Source organism: Leuciscus leuciscus, assembly GCF_965113295.1.
Source record: "Leuciscus leuciscus genome assembly, chromosome: 25".
Lineage (NCBI taxonomy): Eukaryota > Metazoa > Chordata > Actinopteri > Cypriniformes > Leuciscidae > Leuciscus > Leuciscus leuciscus.
In genome coordinates, this window is record NC_138724.1 from 8,970,241 (window position 1) to 8,992,883 (window position 22,643).

General features: G+C 42.0%; 1 protein-coding gene across 4 annotated transcripts in view; it reads right to left on the reverse strand.

Moving 5' to 3' along the window:
- ano3 (anoctamin 3) overlaps positions 1 to 22,643 on the reverse strand; it is a 132,841-nt gene that overhangs the window by 29,875 nt on the left and 80,323 nt on the right. For 2 of the 4 annotated variants that reach the window (XM_082160419.1, XM_082160420.1), the window contains exons 14-21: positions 20,316 to 20,398; positions 20,115 to 20,141; positions 17,845 to 17,985; positions 15,053 to 15,217; positions 14,561 to 14,597; positions 14,301 to 14,412; positions 11,043 to 11,100; positions 10,532 to 10,629 (exon numbers count right to left, since the gene is read on the reverse strand). In XM_082160419.1, coding sequence (XP_082016545.1) covers positions 10,532 to 10,629; positions 11,043 to 11,100; positions 14,301 to 14,412; positions 14,561 to 14,597; positions 15,053 to 15,217; positions 17,845 to 17,985; positions 20,115 to 20,141; positions 20,316 to 20,398 — 721 coding nt within the window. The remainder of the gene's footprint in view (positions 1 to 10,531; positions 10,630 to 11,042; positions 11,101 to 14,300; positions 14,413 to 14,560; positions 14,598 to 15,052; positions 15,218 to 17,844; positions 17,986 to 20,114; positions 20,142 to 20,315; positions 20,399 to 22,643) is intronic. The other 2 variants (XM_082160422.1, XM_082160421.1) reach the window with 1 other exon arrangement.

Sequence of the window (22,643 nt, forward strand, 5' to 3'; positions counted from 1 at the left end):
GTCTAACCTTACGACGGTAAAGTTAAATAGCTTAAATATATAAAGTTATGAAACTTCACTTAGCCCTCAGCCAAACGATTGGCCAGGGAACAAATTATAGATTCACGAGACCAAATATCGCCCATTAGATATACACAAGACAAATTATATATCATGTTTAACCACTACTGAGACGTCTGAGTCAGGGGCAAACTTCAGAACGACTAGCCGATGAAAGGCTGTTCCAGGCGGGGTACATGAGCGCCGAGGGCCCGGTGATCGCCTGGATCTTACAACCTGGATCAAATTTTCATAAATCTTTATAAATAAACCACAGATTTGAGCTTTAAACAACTACATTCTCGCCTGAAAAACTCATAATACTACTGTTATTGTGTCACGAAATGTAGTTTTAAATTTCAACTGTATATAAAAAAATGGCACTTCTTATGTTGTCATTGCCCTTGACGATACTCTGTCAACGTTCTGCAGTGAGTCTAGCTTCACCCTTTAGTACTGTACCACTGTGCTAGGTACCCCAACGGAAGGGTACCGAAAAAGTGGTACGGTACGGTTCGGCATTTTGGTACCATTCACAACTTTTGACAGTTGAAACGGAAATAATTGCGTACCGTACCATACTGTACCATACCGTACCGCTCAGTGGAAACGAGCCATAAGTGGCCGGTGAACTGGGAGAAATACCGTACCGCTCAGTGGAAACGAGCCATAAGTGGCCGGTGAACTGGGAGAAGAATAGAGTAAACTTTAAAGTTACTTAGGCAATGTGTATCTGATATGAATACAACTTGGCTTATTATAATGGAAAGGATTATTATTGCCGCTTCCATAGACATCAGTGTGTATTTTACAAACTCTAAATGTATTGTTTTGTTAGTACTTATGTGCATTTATATGTCTGAAACCTAAAATAAACTAGCCTGACGTCGTCATACTCAGATTCTAGTCAGAATGTGAGTCTGATACTGCTCCATTGAGCTTTGATTATGGGGCGTGTTTCAACCGAACCAGGAAGGAAAATGCCTCTGCACTCAATTGGATAGACCTACAACCAATCAGAGCAACGGAGTAAGTGACGTATGTTTTCATTCATGTTTCCGATCGACAAATGCCTTGATCGCGGTTCTATGTTCCTCTTTTAAAATGAATGCGCTGTCGATATTTTCTATAACAGACGCGATGGTGGAATCTACACATAATGTTTTATAAACAAAGTTCGAGAGGAGCACGTTCAAATAATCAATCCAATCAACTTGTCATCAAACAATTACCGTCTACGCGTCTACACTATCAGCATGAGAGGAAGCATATATTTATTCATTCTGTCAACTCACCTAACATTCCTTCACAGTTTTCAGCATCCCTCCACTCACTCTCGGCTTGTCCTTCCACAGCCTGGAATACGGGGGGAGCACTTTGGGTTTGGGCCGAATACCGAGCCCTGAGCCTCTCCTCGGACAGCACGCCAAATATGCATTTATTCTATCTGACTTATTTATAAGTGTGAACTCGTGAAATAACAATTCTCCAGCGGCAGTCATCTTTGTTGTAAACGAATTCAACCCAAGCGCTCGTTGGTGACGTGGATGATTACGTTACGTTGTTCATCTGTCCATCATCGTATAAAGCCCGCCCTGACAATTTGATTGGCCCGAACAATTTTTGTTCGGGCATAATAGCTCCTCAACGGATCGAGTCCAGACCGAACTTCCCGGCCTAAACATTTTGTGGGCGGGGCTAAGTTCGGCTGGCATCCAAGCTAAAAATAAACATTATGTGGTTGAAAACACTGAAAAGTTGTGATATATGACAGCGCTGAGCGCGTCCGTCTCTGGCTCAGCACCAGCCAACGTGCGTAAGCACATTTGAATTTAGCAGTTGATCACGTGATGCACTGAGGGCCAGATATACTAACGCTTTTGCCCCCACTTCAGGCGTATTTGTTTCGCAAAGTGCGCATAAAACCATGGCGAAGTATGTACGAACGGGACGCACCGAGATGAAATCGCAGACTGCCTGTCGCGGGAACTGGGAATGGCAAAATGCGCTTTTCGTGTCATGCATATGCATTCATGGGATGGTCAAGGGGAAAGTGTGAGTGTCACATTAAGAGATGGGAGGGGAAACGTTAACTGCGCCTAATTATGTATTCCGCGTTACGTACAGAAAAAGCCGGTGAAAGCGTGCCTCTATTTTGCGCTGAAAATTCTCTGCCTCTTAAAAGCAGGTGTAACTTAGGAAGCGGGTTTCCTGGCATATGCCTCCTGGTGAAATGGCAGCAGTAATCCGAGCAAGACGAAGACATAGGCTAAGGAGACGAGCTGAAAAGATTTTTGCCACAAGAATCACACTTTTTCAGTTGAGTGAAAACGAAATCATTAAGCGTTACAGATTAAGCAGCGACGCAATATTACAGTTACTGGAAGAAATCAAAGATGACACACATTCCATTCCAGCAGTTGTTAAACTCCTCGCTACATTACAATTATTGGCATCAGGATCATTTCAAACAGTCATAGCATCTACATTTTTGTTTTTGCTGTTTTGCCTGACTTGGTGGCTGATCCATGATGGAAAGAGAGGAGGAGGCCCATTCAATTGCGCGTTTAAATCCGTGCAATTTACGGTATAGTGGGTGGGGACAGGCGCTGATTACCTGATGAACTGCAGGTTTGGTACATAACACGCACACTGCGGTTTCACATCAAGCGCTTTCTGCGTCTTGGCCATGGCGCTATTAATGCTGCGTTCACAAATGTACGTACATCTGGCCCTGACCATTCTAATCACACCAATGTGATCGTACGCTCCAGGGACCAGCCAAGACTGATCACACCGGTGTGATCGTACGTGTGAAAGGGTTAAATATGAAATTTATAACTGCCTTTGTATAGTTATTATGTTGGAATAATTGTAAAAGATTATAAGTAAACTTGATGAGAAATACACTTCATTTGAATAAATAGGACAACAATTACACTGTTAATGTAAAAATACAAAATAGAATTGTTTTGGTTGTTGTTTTGGTTGCTGACTTTAATGGGAGTTAGCACTGGCTGCAGGTCCTTATTTTTAAAGTTTCCATTTGTCATGCTCTTAACCCTTTAAATTGTTCCTTTATATAAGAAAATACAGCATGCCAATTTTTATGGCAGTAACATAATAATTACAGGTAGCTCAATAGCTTTAAACTTTCTGAGATTTTGATGATTTTCGTAAAAACAGATCATTTGAATTGGTATTGTACCTGGCTAGTAAAATTCCAAAAACAATCTCCATAAAAGCATCTAATGCACCATATATTCCTAAATATGTATTTTAGATACATATCTCAGTTTACTTATTGTAGAAACTAAATCCAAATTAATCCATCCATGACCCGGTTTAGCAGATTTACCTTTCCTGGTGGAATCAATACATATTTCTGTTAATGATCACCTTGGTTATTGTTTGGGTTAAGAGCACATTTTTTGGTTTAAAAAATTACATTACCTTCCTTGAAATTGACCCAGAATTTTGGCCGAATCAAGCAGATTATCAGGAGGCACAGGCAACCATACATGCAATGAAAGTAGTCAATGATCACGCCGAGAGAGGAGTGGCTCTGATTCAAGAATACAATGGCTATCTCGCACACTCTGAAGAACAATTGCAGTTTCTCCTTCATGTGGTGGAAGATCACCGACGGATCTATCCAGACTGCAAAAGGTCAACGCTGGCTGCTGAGCATCAGAAATGAGGGATTGTTGAAAATGTTGTGCTTTTTTTGAGATTGTTGTCATTGTTGTCATGTCAGTGTTGCTCTGATTTCAATAAAATGTAGTTCATTTGCAGCAACTTTTAATATTACTTGCATATCACAATAACGCCACACAGCTTAACATAGGCAATCTTCCACATGATTGAGCTACCTCTAAATATCTTTTTTTTTGTCAACATTTTTGCATATTTCTAATTTTGAAGTTAAAAGGAACAGTTTAAGAGGTTAAGACACTAACATTTTGCAAAAAAAAATAAAAAATTGGACTTGGTAAGGACCACCCTACTGCAGATAAAGTCCTAATTGTTGGTGATTTTAATATACATGTAGATCATGAAAAAGATGCATTGGGATTGACATTTAAAGACATTCTTAAAGACAACACGTGTCATGACCTACTCATTGTCGTAATCATACTCTAGATCTAATATTATCACATGGAATCAATGTTGATGCCGTTGAAATTCTGCAGCAAAGCGATGACATCTCAGAACATTATCTAGTCTCATGTAAACTTAATTTAGCCAAGGCTGCAAAGCCGACTCCGTGTTACAAATATGTTAGATCTATCTCTTCTGCCTCTAAAGATTGCTTTTTAATAATCTTCCTGATCATTTTCATCATCTCAGCATCCCAGATAGCTTAGAAGAACTCGATATTGCGACAGAAACCTTTAACTCTCTCTTTTCCAGCACTTTAGACACAGTTGCTCCGTTGTGCTTAAAGAAGATTAAAGAAAATAGTCCAACGCCGTGGTACAACGAGCACACTCAGGCACTTAAGAGAGAAGCCAGAAAAATTGAGCGCAACTGGAAGAAAACAAAACTAGAGGTATTTCGCATTTCATGGAAAGAGAGCTTGATTGCATACAGAGAGGCCTCAAAAGCTGCTAGATCTGCTTATTTTTGAACCCTATTAGAAGAAAATAAACAAAAACCTAGGTATTTATTTGAAACAGTGGCTAAACTAACGAAAAAGAAAGCTTCAAGCCCAGAAGTTTCCAAGCAGCACAGCAGTAATGACTTTATGAACTTCTTAACTTCAGATAATATCAGGGAGAAAATTATAACTATGCAACCGTCTACTACAGTATCGCATCAGGGAGTTCATTGTAGTCTCCATAAGGAAAAATTAGATTAATTCATTGCTATAGGAAAGGAAGAATTTTCTAAACTCGTTAAATCATCTAAATCGACAACATGTATGTTAGACCCTATACCGACTAAGATACTGAAAGAGATGCTTCCAGAGGTCATAGATCCTCTTCTTAATATCATTAATTCATCTTTGTCATTAGGATACGTACCAAAAACTTTTAAGTTGGCTGTGATTAAACCGCTTGTTAAAAAATCTCATCTTGATCCTACAGAATAGTCAATTACAGACCCATCTCGAATCTACCTTTTCTGTCAAAGATACTAGAAAAGGCAATATCTTCACAACTATGTTCCTTCTTAGAAAGAAAGCATATCTGCAAGGATTTTCAATCAGGATTTAGACCGTACCATAGTACTGAGACAGCTCTCATTAGAGTCACAAATGATTTGCTCTTCTCATCTGATCGTGGTTGTATCCCTCTATTAGTGTTACTCAATCTTAGTGCTGCATTTGACACTTATCGACCACAACATTCTTTTAAATAGACTCGAAAATTATGTTGGCATTAGTGGAATTGCATTAGCATGGTTTAAATCATACTTATCTGCCCATTATCAGTTTGTAGCAGTAAATGAAGAGATGTCTTATCGATCACAAGTTCAGTATGGAGTACCACAAGGCTCAGTACTAGGACGGTTGCGGTTCACTCTGTACATGCTACCCTTGGGAGATATTATTCAATGTTATGCTGATGATACGCAGCTCTATATTTCTTCACACCCTGACAAAACTTACCAATTCAAAAAATTAACAGAATGCATAGCTGATATTAAAAACTGGATGACTAGCAATTTCCTACAACTTAATTCTGAAAAAACAGAGATTCTAATTATTGGACAAAAAACGTCCTCACGTAATAACCTAGAATACTGTCTAACACTTGATGGCTGCTCTGTCAAGTCTTCGTTGACGGTTAGGAACCTGGGTGTGCTCTTTGATACCAATCTTTCATTTGAAAGTCACGTGTCTAGTATCTGTAAAACGATCTGTAAAATGATACGATCCCATGTGACAGGTTTTTTCCCCTCCTTGAACTGCCACCTTACCATGGTGGAGGGGTTTGAGTACCCGAACGACCCTAGGAGCTATGTTGTCCGGGGCTATATGCCCCTGGTAGGGTCTCCCAAGGCAAACAGGTCCTAGGTGACGGGTCAGACTAAGAGCGGTTCAAAAAAACCTTTATGATTGAGGCAAAATTAAGGACCATGACGTCGCCCGGCATGGTGCAGCCGGGGCCCCACCCTGGAGCCAGGCCCGGGGTTGGGGCTCGTATGAGAGCACCTGGTGGCCAGGCCTTCCCCCATGGGGTCCGGCCGGGCTCAGCCCGAAGGAGCGACGTGGGGCCGCCCTCCCGTGGGCTCACCACCTGTAGGAGGGACCGTAAGGGGCCGGTGCTTAGAGGATCAGGCGGCAGTCGAAGGCGGGGGCATCGACGACCCGATCCCTGGACACGGAAACTAGCTCTAGGGACGTGTAAAGTCACCTCGCTGGCGGGGAAGGAGCCTGAGATTGTGCGTGAGGTTGAGAGGTACCGACTAGAGATAGTCGGGATCAGCTCCACGCACGGCTTGGGCTCTGGAACCACACTCCTTGAGAGAGGATGGACTCTTTACCACTCTGGAGTTGCCCATGGTGAGAGGCGGCGGGCTGTGTTGGAGGTCACCCCGGTGGACGAGAGGGTCGCTTCCCTGCGCCTTCAGGTCGGGGATAGGTCTCTCACTGTCGTGTGTGCCTACGGGCCAAACGGCAGTGTAGAGTATCTGGCCTTCTTGGGGTCCCTGGGAGGGGTGCTGGAAAGTGCTCCGACTGGGGACTCCGTCGTTCTACTGGGGGACTTCAACGCCCACGTGGGCAGCGACAGTGACACCTGGAGGGGCGTGATTGGGAGGAACGGCCCCCCTGATCTGAACCCGAGCAGTGTTCTGTTATTGGACTTCTGTGCTAGTTACAGCTTGTCCATAACGAACACCATGTTCAAGCATAAGGGCGTCCATCAGTGCACGTATTACTAGGACGCCCTAGGCCGGAGGTCGATGATCGACTTTGTGGTCGTTTCATCTGGTCTCCGGCCGTATGTCTTGGACACTCGGGTGAAGAGAGGGGCGGAGCTGTCAACCGATCACCACCTGGTGGAGAGTTGGATCCGATGGCCGGGGAGGAGGCTGGACAGACTTGGCAGGCCCAAACGTACTGTGAGGGTCTGTTGGGAACGTTTGGCGGAGTCCCCTGTCAGAGAGATCTTCAACTTCCACCTCCGGCGGAGCTTCGACCGAATCCCGAGGGAGTCTGGAGATATTGAGTCTGAGTGGACCATGTTCCCCACCTCCATTGTCGACGCGGCCACTCTGAGCTGTGGCCATAAGGTCTCCGGTGCCTGTCGAGGCGGCAATCCCTGAACCCGGTGGTGGACACCGGAAGTAAGGGATGCCGTCAAGCTGAAGAAGGAGTCCTGTTGAGCCTGGCTGGCTTGTGGGACTCCTGAGGCAGCTGACGGGTACCGGCAGGCCAAGCGGACTGCAGCCCGGGTGGTTATGGAGGCAAAAAAATCGGGCTTGGGAAGAGTTCGGTGAGGCCATGGAGAAAGACTATCGGTTGGCCTCGAAGAGATTCTGGCAAACCGTCCGGCGCCTCAGGAGGGGAAGCAGTGCCCTACCAACACTGCTGACAGACCGGGGTGGTGGTCTCTCTTTTTAAGAAGGGGGACTGGAGGGTGTGTTCCAACTACAGGGGAATCACACTTATCAGCCTCCCCGGGAAAGAATACGGCCGATAGTAGAACCTCGGATTCAGGAGGAACAGTGCGGTTTCCGTCCCGGACGTGGAACACTGGACCAGCTCTATACCCTCTCCAGGGTGCTGGAGGGTTCATGGGAGTTTGCCCAACCAGTCCACATGTGCTTTGTGGATTTGGCGAAGGCATTCAACCGTGTCCCTCGCGGCATTCTGTGGAGGGTGCTCTGGGAGTATGGGGTCAGGGGCCCTTTGCTAAGGGCTGTCCGGTCCCTGTATGACCGGAGCAGGAGCTTGGTTCGCATTGCCGGTAATAAGTCAGACTGTTTCCCGGTGCATGTTGGACTCTGGCAGGGCTGCCCTTTGTCACCGGTTCTGTTCATAATTTTTATGGACAGAATTTTTTGTAGGCGCAGCCAGGGGCCGGAGGGTGTCAGGTTTGGGGACCACACAATTTCGTCTCTTCTTTTTGCGGATGATGTTGTCATGTTGGCCCCATCAGACCAGGACCTTCAGCGTTCACTGGGGCGGTTTGCAGCCGAGTGTGAAGCGGCTGGGATGAGAATCAGCACCTCCAAATCCGAGGCCATGGTTCTCAGTCGGAAAAGGGTGGCTTGCCCACTTCAGGTTGGTGGAGAGTTCCTGACTCAAGTGGAGGAGTTCAAGTATCTTGGGGTCTTGTTCACGAGTGAGGGAAGGATGGAACGGGAGATTGACAGACGGATCAGTGCAGCTTCTGCAGTAATGCGGCCGATGTACCGGTCTGTCGTGGTGAAGAATTTAGATTTACCGGTCAATCTACGTTCCTACTCTCACCTATGGTCATGAGCTGTGGGTCATGACCGAAAGGACAAGATCCCGGATACACGCGGCCGAAATGAGCTTTCTCCGCAGGGTGGCTGGGCGATCCCTTAGAGATAGGGTGAAAAGCTCGGTCACTCGGGAGGAGCTCAGAGTAGAGCCGCTGCTCCTCCACATCGAGAGGGGTCAGCTGAGGTGGCTCGGGCATCTGTTCCGGATGCCTCCTGGACGCCTTCCCGGGAAGGTGTTCCGGGCACGTCCCACCGGGAGGAGGCCCCGGGGAAGACCTAGGACATGCTGGAGGGACTATGTCTCCCAGCTGGCCTGGGAACGCCTCGGTGTCCCCCCGGAAGAGCTGGAGGAAGTGTCTAGGGAGAGGGAAGTCTGGGCATCTCTGCTTAGACTGCCGCCCCCGCGACCCGGCCCCGGATAAGCGGAAGAAGATGTAAGTATGTATGCATGTATGTACAGTATGTGACTGGTTTTGTGGTCCATGGTCACATATGCTCTCAATGAAAAATGCAGAACAATTAGTTCATGCGTTCATGACATCAAGGCTAGATTATTGTAATGCTATTATGGGTGGTTGCACTGCATGCTTAATAAACAAATTACAGCTGGTTCAAAACGCAGCAGCTAGAGTTCTTACCAGAACCAGGAAGTATGACCATATTAGCCCGGTTCTGTCAACACTGCATTGGCTCCCTATTAAACATTATATAAATTAAAAAATATTCCTGATTACTTACAAAGCACTAAATGGTTTAGCTCACCAGTCCTTGAGCGAGCTCTTAACGCATTATAGTCCTTCACGTCTATTGCGATCTCAAAATTCCTGCCAGTTGATAATACCTAGAATATCAAAATCGACTGCTGGCGGTAGATCCTTTTCCTATTTAGCACCAAAACTTTGGAACAATCTTCCTAACATTGTCCGGGAAGCAGACACACTCTGTCAGTTCCAATCTAGACTAAAAACACATCTCTTTGGCCTAGCATACACATAACACATTATATACTTCTATAATTCAATGTTAGGCTGCATAGATTAGGTCAGCCGGAACCGAGAACACTTCCCATAAATCCTGATGTACTTGTTACATCATAAGAAGAATGGCGTCTACGCTAATATTAGTCTCTCTGTTTATCCGAGGTTTACTGCAGTCCGCCGGATCCAGGCCGTATCCAGATCTGATGAAGGACCTGCGCTTGGACACGATGACAACGCAGTCCTGAAGTGTCAACCAGTCCATCCCCTGTGAAGGCCTCCTTCCCTTCCCTTTACCTTAGTACAGATAAAATGTTGTCAGGATAATTCCGTTTTGCGTGGCTACGCAGACGTGACCAAAAAATTCTGTATTATACATTTTTAAGGCCATACAAGTAGTTTATTGAGGGTTGATTTGTAAATAAGGACTACACACCTGCGCTAATATATATTCAAACGCACATACTTTTGGACTGAACACATAATGCGCATGTGCGCGCCGTCTGCGTTTTCGCGGGTTTGCGCTTTTGAGGTTTGCGCAGAGATAACGGATAATCGTTTGCACCTTCGAACCTATTTCAGGGAGTGCGTTCTCGAGACACCAGGCAATGTTTTGTGCGGATGGGCGGCCAGAGCGCGTTAAGGATTTTCCTTTTAGAACGGTGTTGTGTTAGCGGTCCCTAAGTTAATAACTAATGATCTTCGCAGCGGAAGTGAATCAATCAATCAAAACTAACTTTAGCTGGACAATAACTTTATCCTAGAGCTGTTGTAAAGCCTAAACAATCTGTTACTGTAATTTCCTATTATCTCTGTAAAGCTGCTTTGAAACAATTCATATTGATAAAAGCGCTATATAAATGAAGGTGACTTGACTTGACTTGGAGACGAGCAAGTTATTTTTCTAGGCTAGGTTTTTAGAATCTACAAAACTCTAGATACTGTCAAATGCATATAAATAAGCGGTAGCTTGAAATTTAGAACACAGAAATCAAAACCATTTAACAATCGTGCCAGGTTTTTTAGATATATTTTTGTTCATGGCCTCCCCATGTGTACCCCACTGTTGCCACTGTGTGTCTGCTTATACTCACGGGTAGCCCAGCTCCATGAAGTTGTTCCAGATCTGTTTCAACACCATGATCACTCCCATTTGTAGGCACAAGTCGATCAAACAACCACTGGGATGACACTAAGGGGGAAAAAAGCATAAACATTTTGAGCACTCTTGTGAAAAATAAGCACATTTTAGCATACTTTTAAAAATAGTACTGATTACGGGAATACACTTTAAAAGAATAAAAGAAATTTGACAAGAGCACTTTTTAAAACTATACTTAAGTCTGTTCAAGCACACTTCTTTTTCACAAGGGTGGTTTTGATTATACTACATGATTTACACAGACAGTACACTTGTGTTACGAGCAACCACAGTTGTTTTGTTGAGGCAATTATGAGAAATCTGCACTGAATAATAACCATTTGTATTTAAATCTCATGGGAGTTTCATAACTGAGGCAGATATTTGATAGGGGAATGTTGATCATGCTGAAGGGCACTAATAACCAAGTGCGAGAAGACTCATTACAGCCTCATCTCACCCACCTCCTCCATCCTCCACCGGTTAAACAGCTTATTATAATCCCCCGGTCTGCCAGCAAACCTGTGGAATACACACAAACACAATACAGCACATCACAATAACACAAATACAAAACTAGCTTTGGAATTCAATTAGCCACTCTATCGTGGGGGAGGTTTTTGTGTTTGCATGTGTGCCATCGCCAACGGTGAAAATATCTAGTTTCTGTATGCATTAGGCAAACAGGTAAAACTATCAGACCCACTTTATATTAGGTGTCTGTAATTAGTATGTAGGCTACTTACATAAAAAAAAAAAAAAACTTACATGTACTGCTGTTTAGGTGTGATATGGGTAAGTTTAGGGACAGGTTTAGTGGTATGGGTAGTTTTGTGTGTGTGTGTGTGTGTGTGTGTGTGTGTGTGTGTGTGTGTGTGTGTGTGTGTGTGTGTGTGTGTGTGTGTGTGTGTGTGTGTGTGTGTGTGTGACATTGTAAAGCACATTGGTCAACTTGTGTTGTTTTAATTGTGCTATATAAATAAAGTTGCTATTGCTATAAGGGTGGGTTAAGGTGTAATGGAAGGGTCAACTGTATTACTGATGCAATTACATTTTAAAATGTAAGTACAACGTAAAAACCTGGATCTATACTCTAAAAACTTCTTTTTTTTCCCGAAGAATACTATTTTAGTCTTTCTACTTCAAGTTGTCAAGTTAAATTCAATATGTCACTTACAGTTTCTTTTTAATTATTTGTAAAATGTACTTGCAATTTCTGAGTTTTTTTTTTCAAAGTAAACCCTACACCATTTTTTTTCCAGTGTACACAATAAGTGCATTGCATTAAATTATCACTGTTATACAGTAGGGGAAACGCATAATCTTACACAATCTTACGATCAAAATACAGGCGAAAAAGCAGCAGAAGCATGCAATAAAAGTGTTGCTTATGCACATGTAAGCTAATGTCATCATCAAACATTCAACAGCATATAAATCAAAACTGCCTAAAGTTAATGAAAAGTCGACCCAGGACGAGATACATGACTGTGAAATTTTGGGGGTGTTGATGGAAGCGACCTACTCCAGCTTTGTTTTGATCATCATACTGAATCCGATCAGGACGTAGTCTTTAATATAAAAACAATTTTTTAAATTTTTTTATAAAACATACCCACATTCAAGTGTTGATACAAATAGAATGCATGAAGATATACTTTTTATGTATTGCATGTTCAGATATAAAATATTCTGGGGGCCATGAATTTTTTGTGAAAATTATCAAAAATGCTGGCGGTGTCAGGCAATTATTATTCTTTTTTTTTAATGCTGCAGGCGAACGAGTTAAAGACACTTAAATGTGAAGTATGTAATATTGACAGCTAGCGATTGAAATGGGTAATGCAGTTCAAATTAAAAATATTGGAGAGAGTATATTGGAGAGTGCGGACACTCAACTGAGACTGCCCTGCTCTCGGTAATTGAAGCTCTGAGACTGGCAAGAGCAGCTTCCAAATCCTCAGTTCTCATCCTGTTGGATCTGTCTGCTGCCTTTGACACAGTTAACTACCAGATCCTCCTGTCAATCCTAAAAACGAAGGGCATCTCGGGAACCGCACTACAATGGTTCAAGTCTTACCTCTTAGGTAGGTCCTTCAGGGTGTCGTGGAGGGGTGAGGTGTCTAAGAAGCATCATTAGACTCAGTGCTTAGACCACTTCTCTTCTCCATCTACATGACATCACTAGGATCTGTGATTCAGAAACATGGCTTTTCCTATCACTGCTACGCTGATGACACACAACTTTACCTCTCATTCCAGCCAGATGATCCGATGCTGCTCGCATCTCAGCCTGCCTGACAGACATTTCTGGCTGGATGAAGGACCACCACCTTCAACTAAACCTTGTGAAGACAGAGTTGCTTGTGGTCCCGGCCAACCCAACACTACACCACAACTTCTCCATTCAGGTAGGTTCGTCATCCATAACTCAATCAAGGTCAGCCAGGAACCTTGGAGTTGTGATTGATGATCAATTGAACTTTACAGACCACATTGCTAGAACTGCCCGGTCCTGCAGATGTGCCTTATACAACATTAGGAGGATACAGGCCCTTCCTATCAGAGCATGCTACACAACTCCTTGTCCAAGCACTTGTTCTATCCAGACTGGACTATTGTAATGCTCTCCTGGCAGGTCTTCCAGCTTGCACTGTCAAAACTCTGCAACTGATCCAATATGCTGCAGCTAGAGTGGTATTTAACGAACCGAAGAGAGCACACGTCACTCCTCTCCTCACAAAATTGCACTGGTTGCCATCTCAAAGAGGCACATAATCTCTTTCTCTGACCTTTTTCTGGTCTGTTCCATGCTGGTGGAATGACCTGCCCAACCAGAGCTGTTGAGTCCGTGGCCATTTTCAAGAAATGGCTGAAGACGCATCTTTTTTGGCAACACTTGATCCATTAATACTAACACTTTATCTTCTATTCTATATCTATTGTCTTAAAAAAAAAAAAAAAAAAAAAAAAAAAGTACACGTACTGCGTTAAACTGGGAAGGGTAATAGCACTTGCATATTGTTGTCCTATTGTTAGTTTAACTGCTTCTATTGTTCTCATTTGTAAGTTGCTTTGGATAAAAGCGTTTGCTTAATGAATAAATGTAAATGTAAATTATAATTTCCACGCCCTCACGGGATTCCAGATTGAGGACACGCAACAAGAGCGAGCGCAATAGACAATGAGAAAGAAAGGAGAATTACACACTGTAAGTTGATTTAAGCTCATTTTAATATGTCCCCTTTCATAGAAATTTTTAGATGCATGCCGAGGCTTTTTAGGTTGGGTAGAATCTGCGATCTCTGACCCAGTTTGTGTGGTGGCTTCCATGGTTGCAAAACGCGGTGTTTTCTGCCAACTGGTAACTTGGGGTGTTGAAATACTTTTGGGTATTTGGCAGTGGGCGAGATCACACAGACCAAAATAAAAACAGATATTCCGACAGGGAACACACATTTCAAAGTAGAATAACTGGCTGTAACATTGCTTTTCAGAGGAAAAAAAGAAAGAATGTGAACTTAGCATGTTTCCTAAATATCTGCAAACATTTTATGGTACATTTATGCTTTACTACAGACAAAATAATAAATCCGGCACCTTTAAAATAAAATGGGACAAAAATAACAGATCTCAAGTGATATAGTCAGGGCAAATGGAGGCAGCAACATCAGGTAAACCAAGAACTGAATAATATGTGAACTAGTTCAAGAGTTGCTTACCTCCCTAAAAAGAAAGCTATGTAGAAGGTAGAGCTGTTGAGATTGACAAACTGGAAGAGAAACATCTTGAGGGCAAAGCTGTTTTCCCATTCCGACTCTGTCCGTGGGTGTTCTATATCACAAGTGAAAGCCATGCGAGAATCATTCGGGAAGTTCTGCACTGCATGTTATAGCCATGAGGAAAGTTTCTCACATGCAGTGTGACGACTGCATGAATTTTACCCTCAATCAATTGTAACCTTGACTGAATCAACACTTACCCAGGTTTGTAAGTAGGTAGGCCACTTTCTCATAGACCTGTTGGGTGAAAGAAGATGGAAACAGTAACATTAGAGACAAGGCTGAAAGTATTAACTGAAAAAAAGTAGCACTTCCATTCCATGTGTTCAGGAGAATAAAATTGTCACATTGGTGCCACATAGAAATGGAAATTAAGTTGTATCCACTCCAACAGACATTCTACTAACTATCAGTAACTTTGCAACTTATTCTAACCCTAACCCTACCAGCCCTACCAGTATACTAATACTCTACTAACAATCTAATGAGAGCTAGAAGACATGTAGGTGCAACAATACTTATAGTCAACAGAATGTGTTAAAGTGACCGTCAAAATAAAGTGAAACCAAATACTTTTTCCTCATTTTGTGTGGAGCTTTTGCATAAAAGGTTAGACAATTTTAGTTTAGGGGGACTTTATTGTTTCTCTCTTGGTGGGAAGAGGCCTTTGGGGCAAGATAAAAAACACTAACCACATTCAGAGACATTATGATCATAAAGTTGATGCAGACTCCAGTGCCCGAGGTGGCGAATTGCCAGTTCTTCTTGACAAACTCCCACTGGAAGGAAGCAAACTTCTCCATGGCAATGAGCCGGAACACCACCACGGCAAACACGGCTGTCAGAACCAGAGAGATCTGGAAGAAAAATTATGAACAAGGTGTCAAACTGAAATATTATAAATAGATGGAAATATATTTGGATAAGTCTCAGAATTTTATTTTATAAACTTAGGCATGGTTTTGATATGCATTGTCTTTTAATTCAAGACCACCAGAGGGAGACAGTTATTTATGTGAGCTAACTTTAGTTACATTATTTGTTTTAAATTTGAAATATTCTTTAGGGCTACAAATAGGGTTGGGAACTGAAAATACTGGAATAAAAATGTTCATGACATTAATTTGCCAGTATAGATGGAGCATCAGCATCAAATATGTAACATATGCATCAGACTAAATCCAACTGGCTCCTATAAGAGTCTTTAATCTACAATTACCCTTTAAGTGTAATTATTTTCCCATGATTCCCACTGATGTGGTGGACATTACTTGGCTTTTATATAATTTTATGTAACAATTCAACAACAGTTACAGTGTTACAAGTACTAAATAATATAAATAAACTAAATGTACTTATTAAATGGTTAAGCTTAGGGTTCGGTTTAGAGTAAGTTGCTTGTAATAATGCATAATTTACTGTTACTACAATAGAAAGTACATGTATCATGTAACTACTGTATGTCTTGTTAAAGTGTTATTTTAATAATTTGATATACCTATTTTTCTATAATTATATAATATAATTTATTATTAATGAAATTATCGTATTACATAAGAGGCTGCTTGAAGCATTACATTTAATAAGAACTGTTTTCTAAATGTTGTCCATTCCTTCTTCCTCAAAATTGCTAAAAAGTTGGGTTACCCTTTTTTAGTGCCTAAATGTTACATATATTTACTATAGAAATAACAGAAAATGATGCACAATTACAAGCAACTTGCCACAAAACGTCTCAGGTTACGTATGTAACCTTAGTTCCCTGAGCAGGGAACGAGACGATGCGTCGATGACGCTTTGGGAACGCCTCTGCGTGATTGCGTCTGAAGCACATGTGTCAACTAGTCCAATGGCGAGAGTGAGCATCATGGGCAGATGACGTCACGACCAGGAAAGGATAAAAGCACATCCGGTCTGACCGGCATTAGCTTCGAAGTAGCGGAAGCAAGTCGATCACAGGGATGCAGGAAGTATGGCAGGGCGACGCATCGTCTCGTTCCCTACTCAGGGAACTAGGGTTACATGCTTAACCTGAGACGTTCCCTTTCGAGGGAACTCGCGATGCATTGATGACGCTTTGGGAACGAGAATACCCAAAACGCCATACTTACAATTGCCTGATGTAAAACTGCTGGCAATCTAAGAAAGAAGTACCTGACACCCTGGGGTAGCGTCCAGGTCCAGGCTATAAAACCTCACAAATGTGAACGGCGAGGACCAACCCGCCACATCACAAACCTCTTGAAGGGAAACCCCTGATAATAAGGCTTTAGAGGCCGTCATACTCCTAGTAGAATGAGCTCTGACCACCAAAGGGCATGGATGGCCAGAGGACTCATAGGCAAGAGAGATAGCCTCTACTATCCATTTGCTGATTGTCTGCTTAGAGGCTGGAAGACCCTTCTTATGTGACCCAAAGCAGACAAACAACTGATCTAATTTTCTTCATTGGGCAGCACTGTGGACATAAGTATCCAGTGCTTGCACTGGACACAAGAGATTCAGTCTTTCCTGGTCCGATGAAGTAAACGGAGGAGGACAGAAAGCCTGCAGCACAATAGGCCTCGGAATGTTGGTCGGCACCTTAGGGACGTATCCCTATTTGGGATATAAGAATGCCTTGACCATCCCGGGTGCAAACTTAAGGCAGGTGGGAGAAACCGGAAGGGCTTGAAGGTCTCCGACTCTCTTGAAGGACGAAATAGCAGGAAGAAAAACGGTCTTAAAGGTCAGAAATTTTTCTGAGATCGAATCTAGGGGTTCGATTTGAGCCCCTGGCAGCCCTTCCAAAACTATAGCAAGGTCCCAAGCCGGAACCCTAGTGCGAGTTGCAGGCCTCAGCCTCAAGGTGCCACGAAGGAAACGTATGATCAGGGGGTCTCGACTCAATGATGTACTACCTACCGGGGCGTGGAAAGCTGCAATGGCTGCCACGTAGACCTTTAAGGTGGAATTACATAAACCTGATGCAAAGCGATCTTGCAGAAACTCGAGTACTGTACTGACTGAACAGTTAACTGGATTCCACTGATGCTGGTGACACCAATAAGTGAAAACTCTCCACTTAAGTGCATATAATTTCCTCGTAGCTGGAGCTCTGGAGCTAAGGATGGTCTCAACAACTTCAGTTGAGAGACCACTCTCTATGAGTTGGGCCCCCTCAGAGGCCAAACCCATAGATTCCAAACCTCTGGCCGGGGGTGAAATATTGTGCCCTCTGCCTGAGACAGAAGGTCTCTCCTGATCGGGATCTCCAAGGGAGGGCCGTCGAGGACATGAATTAGGTCCGCAAACCAAATTCGACTCGGCCAGCATGGTGCTACTAGCAGTAGACTTTCTCCATCCTGGCGGACTCTCTCCAGAACTCCTGGGAGCAGAGCCACAGGGGGAAAGGCGTACAGACGTAGCCTCGGCTAATAGCGTCCAGCCCCAGGGGGATATTTCCCCGAGGATATTTAGGGATATTTTGAACACAGAATCTTACCATGAAGAAGATTCCCGAAACAGACACCATGAGTCGGCTGAGTTTGTCTGTGAAGGGCTGGAAGGGCTCTGGTTTCCCTGAGATAGGGTTTACTCTCTCCTTCCGGGAGTATTTGGCTTCAAACTGGGGCCGTAGTTCCTCCTTTTTAACAAACACATCATATTACTCATAAAACATTTGTTTGAAGATCTTTGTACAGCTTTCATGAATGAATCTCATCACACACAGATGTCAGCATCATCATCTGCTTTGGCTGGGCATGATGGCCAGTGATGATGTCATCCAGAAGTTGTTCACATGAGCTGAATGAGTTAACATGAGTCACTTCAGTGCCTGAACATGAGATACATTTATTAGTACATTCTGCAGTATGGCAGTTAAATATATAAGGGACTGTATACAGCAGCAGTTCTCAAACTTTTCAGGCCAATCATCCCGTCTGATTGAATCACACCATCCAAGTATCACCTAGACACCCCCTTACTTTTTAGTGTAATAATGTTGATGCAAGAAAATATATATTAAAAACAAAGATATACAGTAATAGGATTAGTTCACTCTATGAAATGAAAATTCTCATTATTTACTCTGCCTCGTGTCTTTCCAAACCCATATTGCTTTCTTTCTTACTTGAAACACAAAAGATTATGTTTTGAAAACTGTTCATGTTGCTCTTCAAAAAATGAAATCATACAGTGATCTAGGACAGTTAAGCTCCAAAATAGACAAAAAGCACTATAAAAGTATCACAAAAGTAGTCAAATGAGATAAATGTGCTACATTTAAGTCAAGCCTTCTGAAGTCATTCGATAACTTTATGTGAAGATCAGACCAAAATGTAACAAAACAAAAAACAAAAAAAATTTTTTTTTGCCTTTCAGTTGTAGTTCTTAAATTTAAATTTCAAGTTCTGTGGAAGCACAAAAGTCATACAATTTAGAATGACATGAGAGTGAGAATGTAAATGAAGGCAGAACCTTCCTTTTTGGGTGATATATACCCTTTTTGGGTATATATATTATAAAATTATTACAAATTTGAAATAAAACATAGGAAATACATTTCAAATATATTTAAATAAATTTAAGTTGTGTGGCACACACCTGCTGCCCCTTTTCCACCAGCATTGGTTCTGGTGCTAGTTCCCGTTCCATTTCCACTGGGTTCCGGACCGGGAAAGTTGGTTTCACACCAGCCCTAAAATCTTAATCTGGTGTGGAACCATGGAACCAATTATCAATTAAAACTAAGATTAAGTTTTTCTAACAACAACAGTTTGGCTAGCTAGCTGCTGTATTAACGTCTGCAGTAAAAAGTAGTTATCAAAAGCACAAAAAAACAACAACATAAAATTGAAAACAGAAAGCTCACAAAAGAAATAAGTCTAAGGAGAAGAAAAAAAAAGCTACCACAGCTTCATAACCGGTCTCACTTCGGTTCTTAGAATTGCAAGGCTTAGCACCACCTCTGGCACAAGAATCAGCACCATCTTGGTGGAAAAGAGGTTTGTATAATGCTTCAGGTGCATGAACCAGTTTGAGAACCACCGTTATACAGAAACTAGCAACAACAGAATTCTAGAGGGCAACGAATGCAAACACCACAGCAAGTATCAACCACATCTGATCACTTTGATCTCTGGATTATTTTGAGGTGTTCCCTCAAACACATTACACATTCACGCATCACTCAAATTAATTTGCAAAAACAATGCTCAATAAATGAATTCACTGTCACTCTGCACATGCTGATGTGTGATATGTGATTGAAGAAGGGCTGTTCACACTGAGATTTTATCACGGGAAGTGAATATACTTTAACTGTACTACTGGCTATAGTGGGCTTTTGCTGACAGTAAAACAACACAGGCTCATTGGAAAAACATGCCTTTACCTACATTTTAGCTAAACGCCAAAAACACTTTTAGCGTCACTCACTGGACATTTCACTTTACTTTAACACTTTTGCACAATGTGCAAGAAGCAACGTAATATAATTTTGAATAAATGTCGCTACAGGCACATCTTTCCAAATAGCCTGGGTTGCAGAAAAAATAACTTCTCTTCCATCTTGCTGACACTTGACTACAGTATCTCATAGAAGACGTATACTCCCGTCAGTAGACGCTGAATCACGTCACAGCTCATTTGAATGTTAAAGCTATACCAAACGTTTTGTCAGTACTAATCAGTGTGAACACCCTTAAGATGAATTCCCATTGGGAGCTAAGCATGCACACCAAAACATTATACAGTAGGAGGCACACTCACAGAACACACCATGACAGGGATTTTACACTATAGGAAATACAACAAACAGCACATAGATTGGCCACACACCAGTTATAATTGTTAATGAGCTTAATGGTCATTTTAACAGGTCTCAAACGATTATGATATTTCTAAAGAAATAATAACGTAAAGCATCACAACTTCAGCTGTAAGTTTATTTAAACAGGAAGGCAGGCTCACCTCCTCCTCCTCCCAGTCAATCAAATCCCAGTCGTAGGTTAACTCCGCTCTTCTCCTCTTCCAGAACTCAAGGAATACTGTGGCTGTGATGGTACAGGAGGAAGCGATAAGATATGAACATAAAGAGCTTTAGAATACAGGACAGTTCTACTCAAAGGCAATAGTCAAGGTTTTTAAAGTAAGGTGACTAGGGCAGGTCCTCTTAGGCCTAAACATACTCAATGTACGTACATGAGTTCGTATATACCGTAAGTGCTTCAACTATGCATTTGATGCTTTCATTTCTCCACTCCACAATTGCAGCTGGTTTTGTTTTTGTGTTCATAAAGTATGTATGTCTTTTTCACACACCTTGTTGGTTTCATTAAGTTGCAACAGAATAACCCCACAATGGGGTTATCAGAGATGTGTTTATCAGCATTTCAGGCCAGCTTTGAATGCTCATCCAATCAGAATTTTGGGTTAGATCTATTAATTTAAAAAAAATAATTCATCTCACTGGTAGACATTCAAATTCAATCTTGCTTACAGAATGTAATCGGCTAGCTTATTCAGAAGCATGAATTTTTCACAATATCCTAGGAACTGATTTATGCACTAAAAATAATTCTAAATAAAACATTAAGTAAAAATAAGATAAGTTTTGTAAGGTTTTCTTGTTAAATGCAAAAAGAGAACAAAACTACTGTATCTGTGCTCTGAGTTCACGTCACACATTTCTACCAAAGGACTGTATGACCCAGTCTGGAAGGGAAGAGAAAGAGAGAGAGAGAGAGAGAGAGAGAGAGAGAGAGAGAGAGAGAGAGAGACCAAGAAGAGAGACTGTTTAATTTTTAAAGTCCAGTCTTCATCCTGAAAGCTGTCTTCACATGAGCTTTCAGGAATTCGACTTGCAGATTCCTCTGGGTCTCTCTATCAGGAACAGTACGGTCCCCATTTTTTAATAATACAATAATAAGACTTTCGTTAGCACTCGCCAATGTAGTAGACTCTGTGAAGCGAAGCAACAAATTCAACTTTTTGGTTGCTACCCATCACATAAAATATAGTATCACCCTGTATTTACAGATGATGCGTCGCGTATTGCATCACTATGGGGCACAATTTGTCTCGTATTTCTCATAATTATTGTTTAAAAGGTCTATACAGTGGGAAGAATAACATAGTATCTAATAAAAGCAAATAAATAGCACAAGTAGAAAATCAATTGCCATCCATTAGCCAAGCAACATCCAGTGAGATAAATGGAAAAATTCTAAGCTTTCTTCAGGTATTATCACCCTCCTTGAACTGTTCCTATGCATATATGGATTGCCTTTAATATTTTCATAATTTACAGCATACAATTTTTTTTTCTATCTGGTAACTGTGCAAATTTCATGTCCTTCCGTAACGTTATCTGTGGTGATTTTTGTGGAGGTCAAAGCATGACATGGTTATGTTAAGAGGTGCATTGAAGTCCTGACCTCAGAGTCATGATGTCTTTGTTCTCTCAGTTATGTTGTACACTGAAAAAAGTGAAAAGACTGTGTCAGTTATTTAAAGTGCATTTTATATTGGTCTAATTGAAAATAATGGTTTCCAGGTTTAAACCAATTTCATTCAGTTTGTCTAAAAGCAAAAAAAAAAAAAAAAATTGTTTAAAGAGCATTTTCATTTGATGGCAAGGCATATGCGGTGACGAGACAGACCTTGCACACCATGGAATCCGCCTAGCAGTGAAAAAGACGGAGGGTGGTGTATGGTGCTTATACACTGCATATGAAGGCATGGCTGTGTGATATAAAATAAAGATGGAGCACAATTTTGTCTTTATTAGTTTTCTGCATAATTATTTGTAGCTGTGAGTTGATGCAACCCCTTCACTTTCGGTTTGCCCTCCTTCTGGTTTGACCAGAGGTGTAGAAGTGAACTGCTGGACTTCCGATATGGCGTCGAGGTGAGTGGCAGTGTAGAACGCGAGCTCCCAGACAAATCGGTTATACTCCCCTGTTTCATTTAACTTTACACCGTGTAATGGATAAACAAATATGGAGGGGAAGAAACAACGAAAAGCAAATCATCCCAAAGACCTGAGAAAACTGAGAGACAAACAAAGGAGAATGACGACGATGACAACGCTGGTGAGAACGAGGCAGCGGAAACAATGCAAGTTTGCATCAGCGCTCTATTGCCATGTGTCTTTGTCAAGTATTGTTCCCTGTAACCATTGTTTGTGAGTTCTGTTCATGTTCATGTCTATGTCTTGTTTTGAGTTTTCATGCCACGCCATGTTTTTGTTTCATGTTTGGTTTTGTTTATAATAAACTGCACTTGGGTTCTCATTTA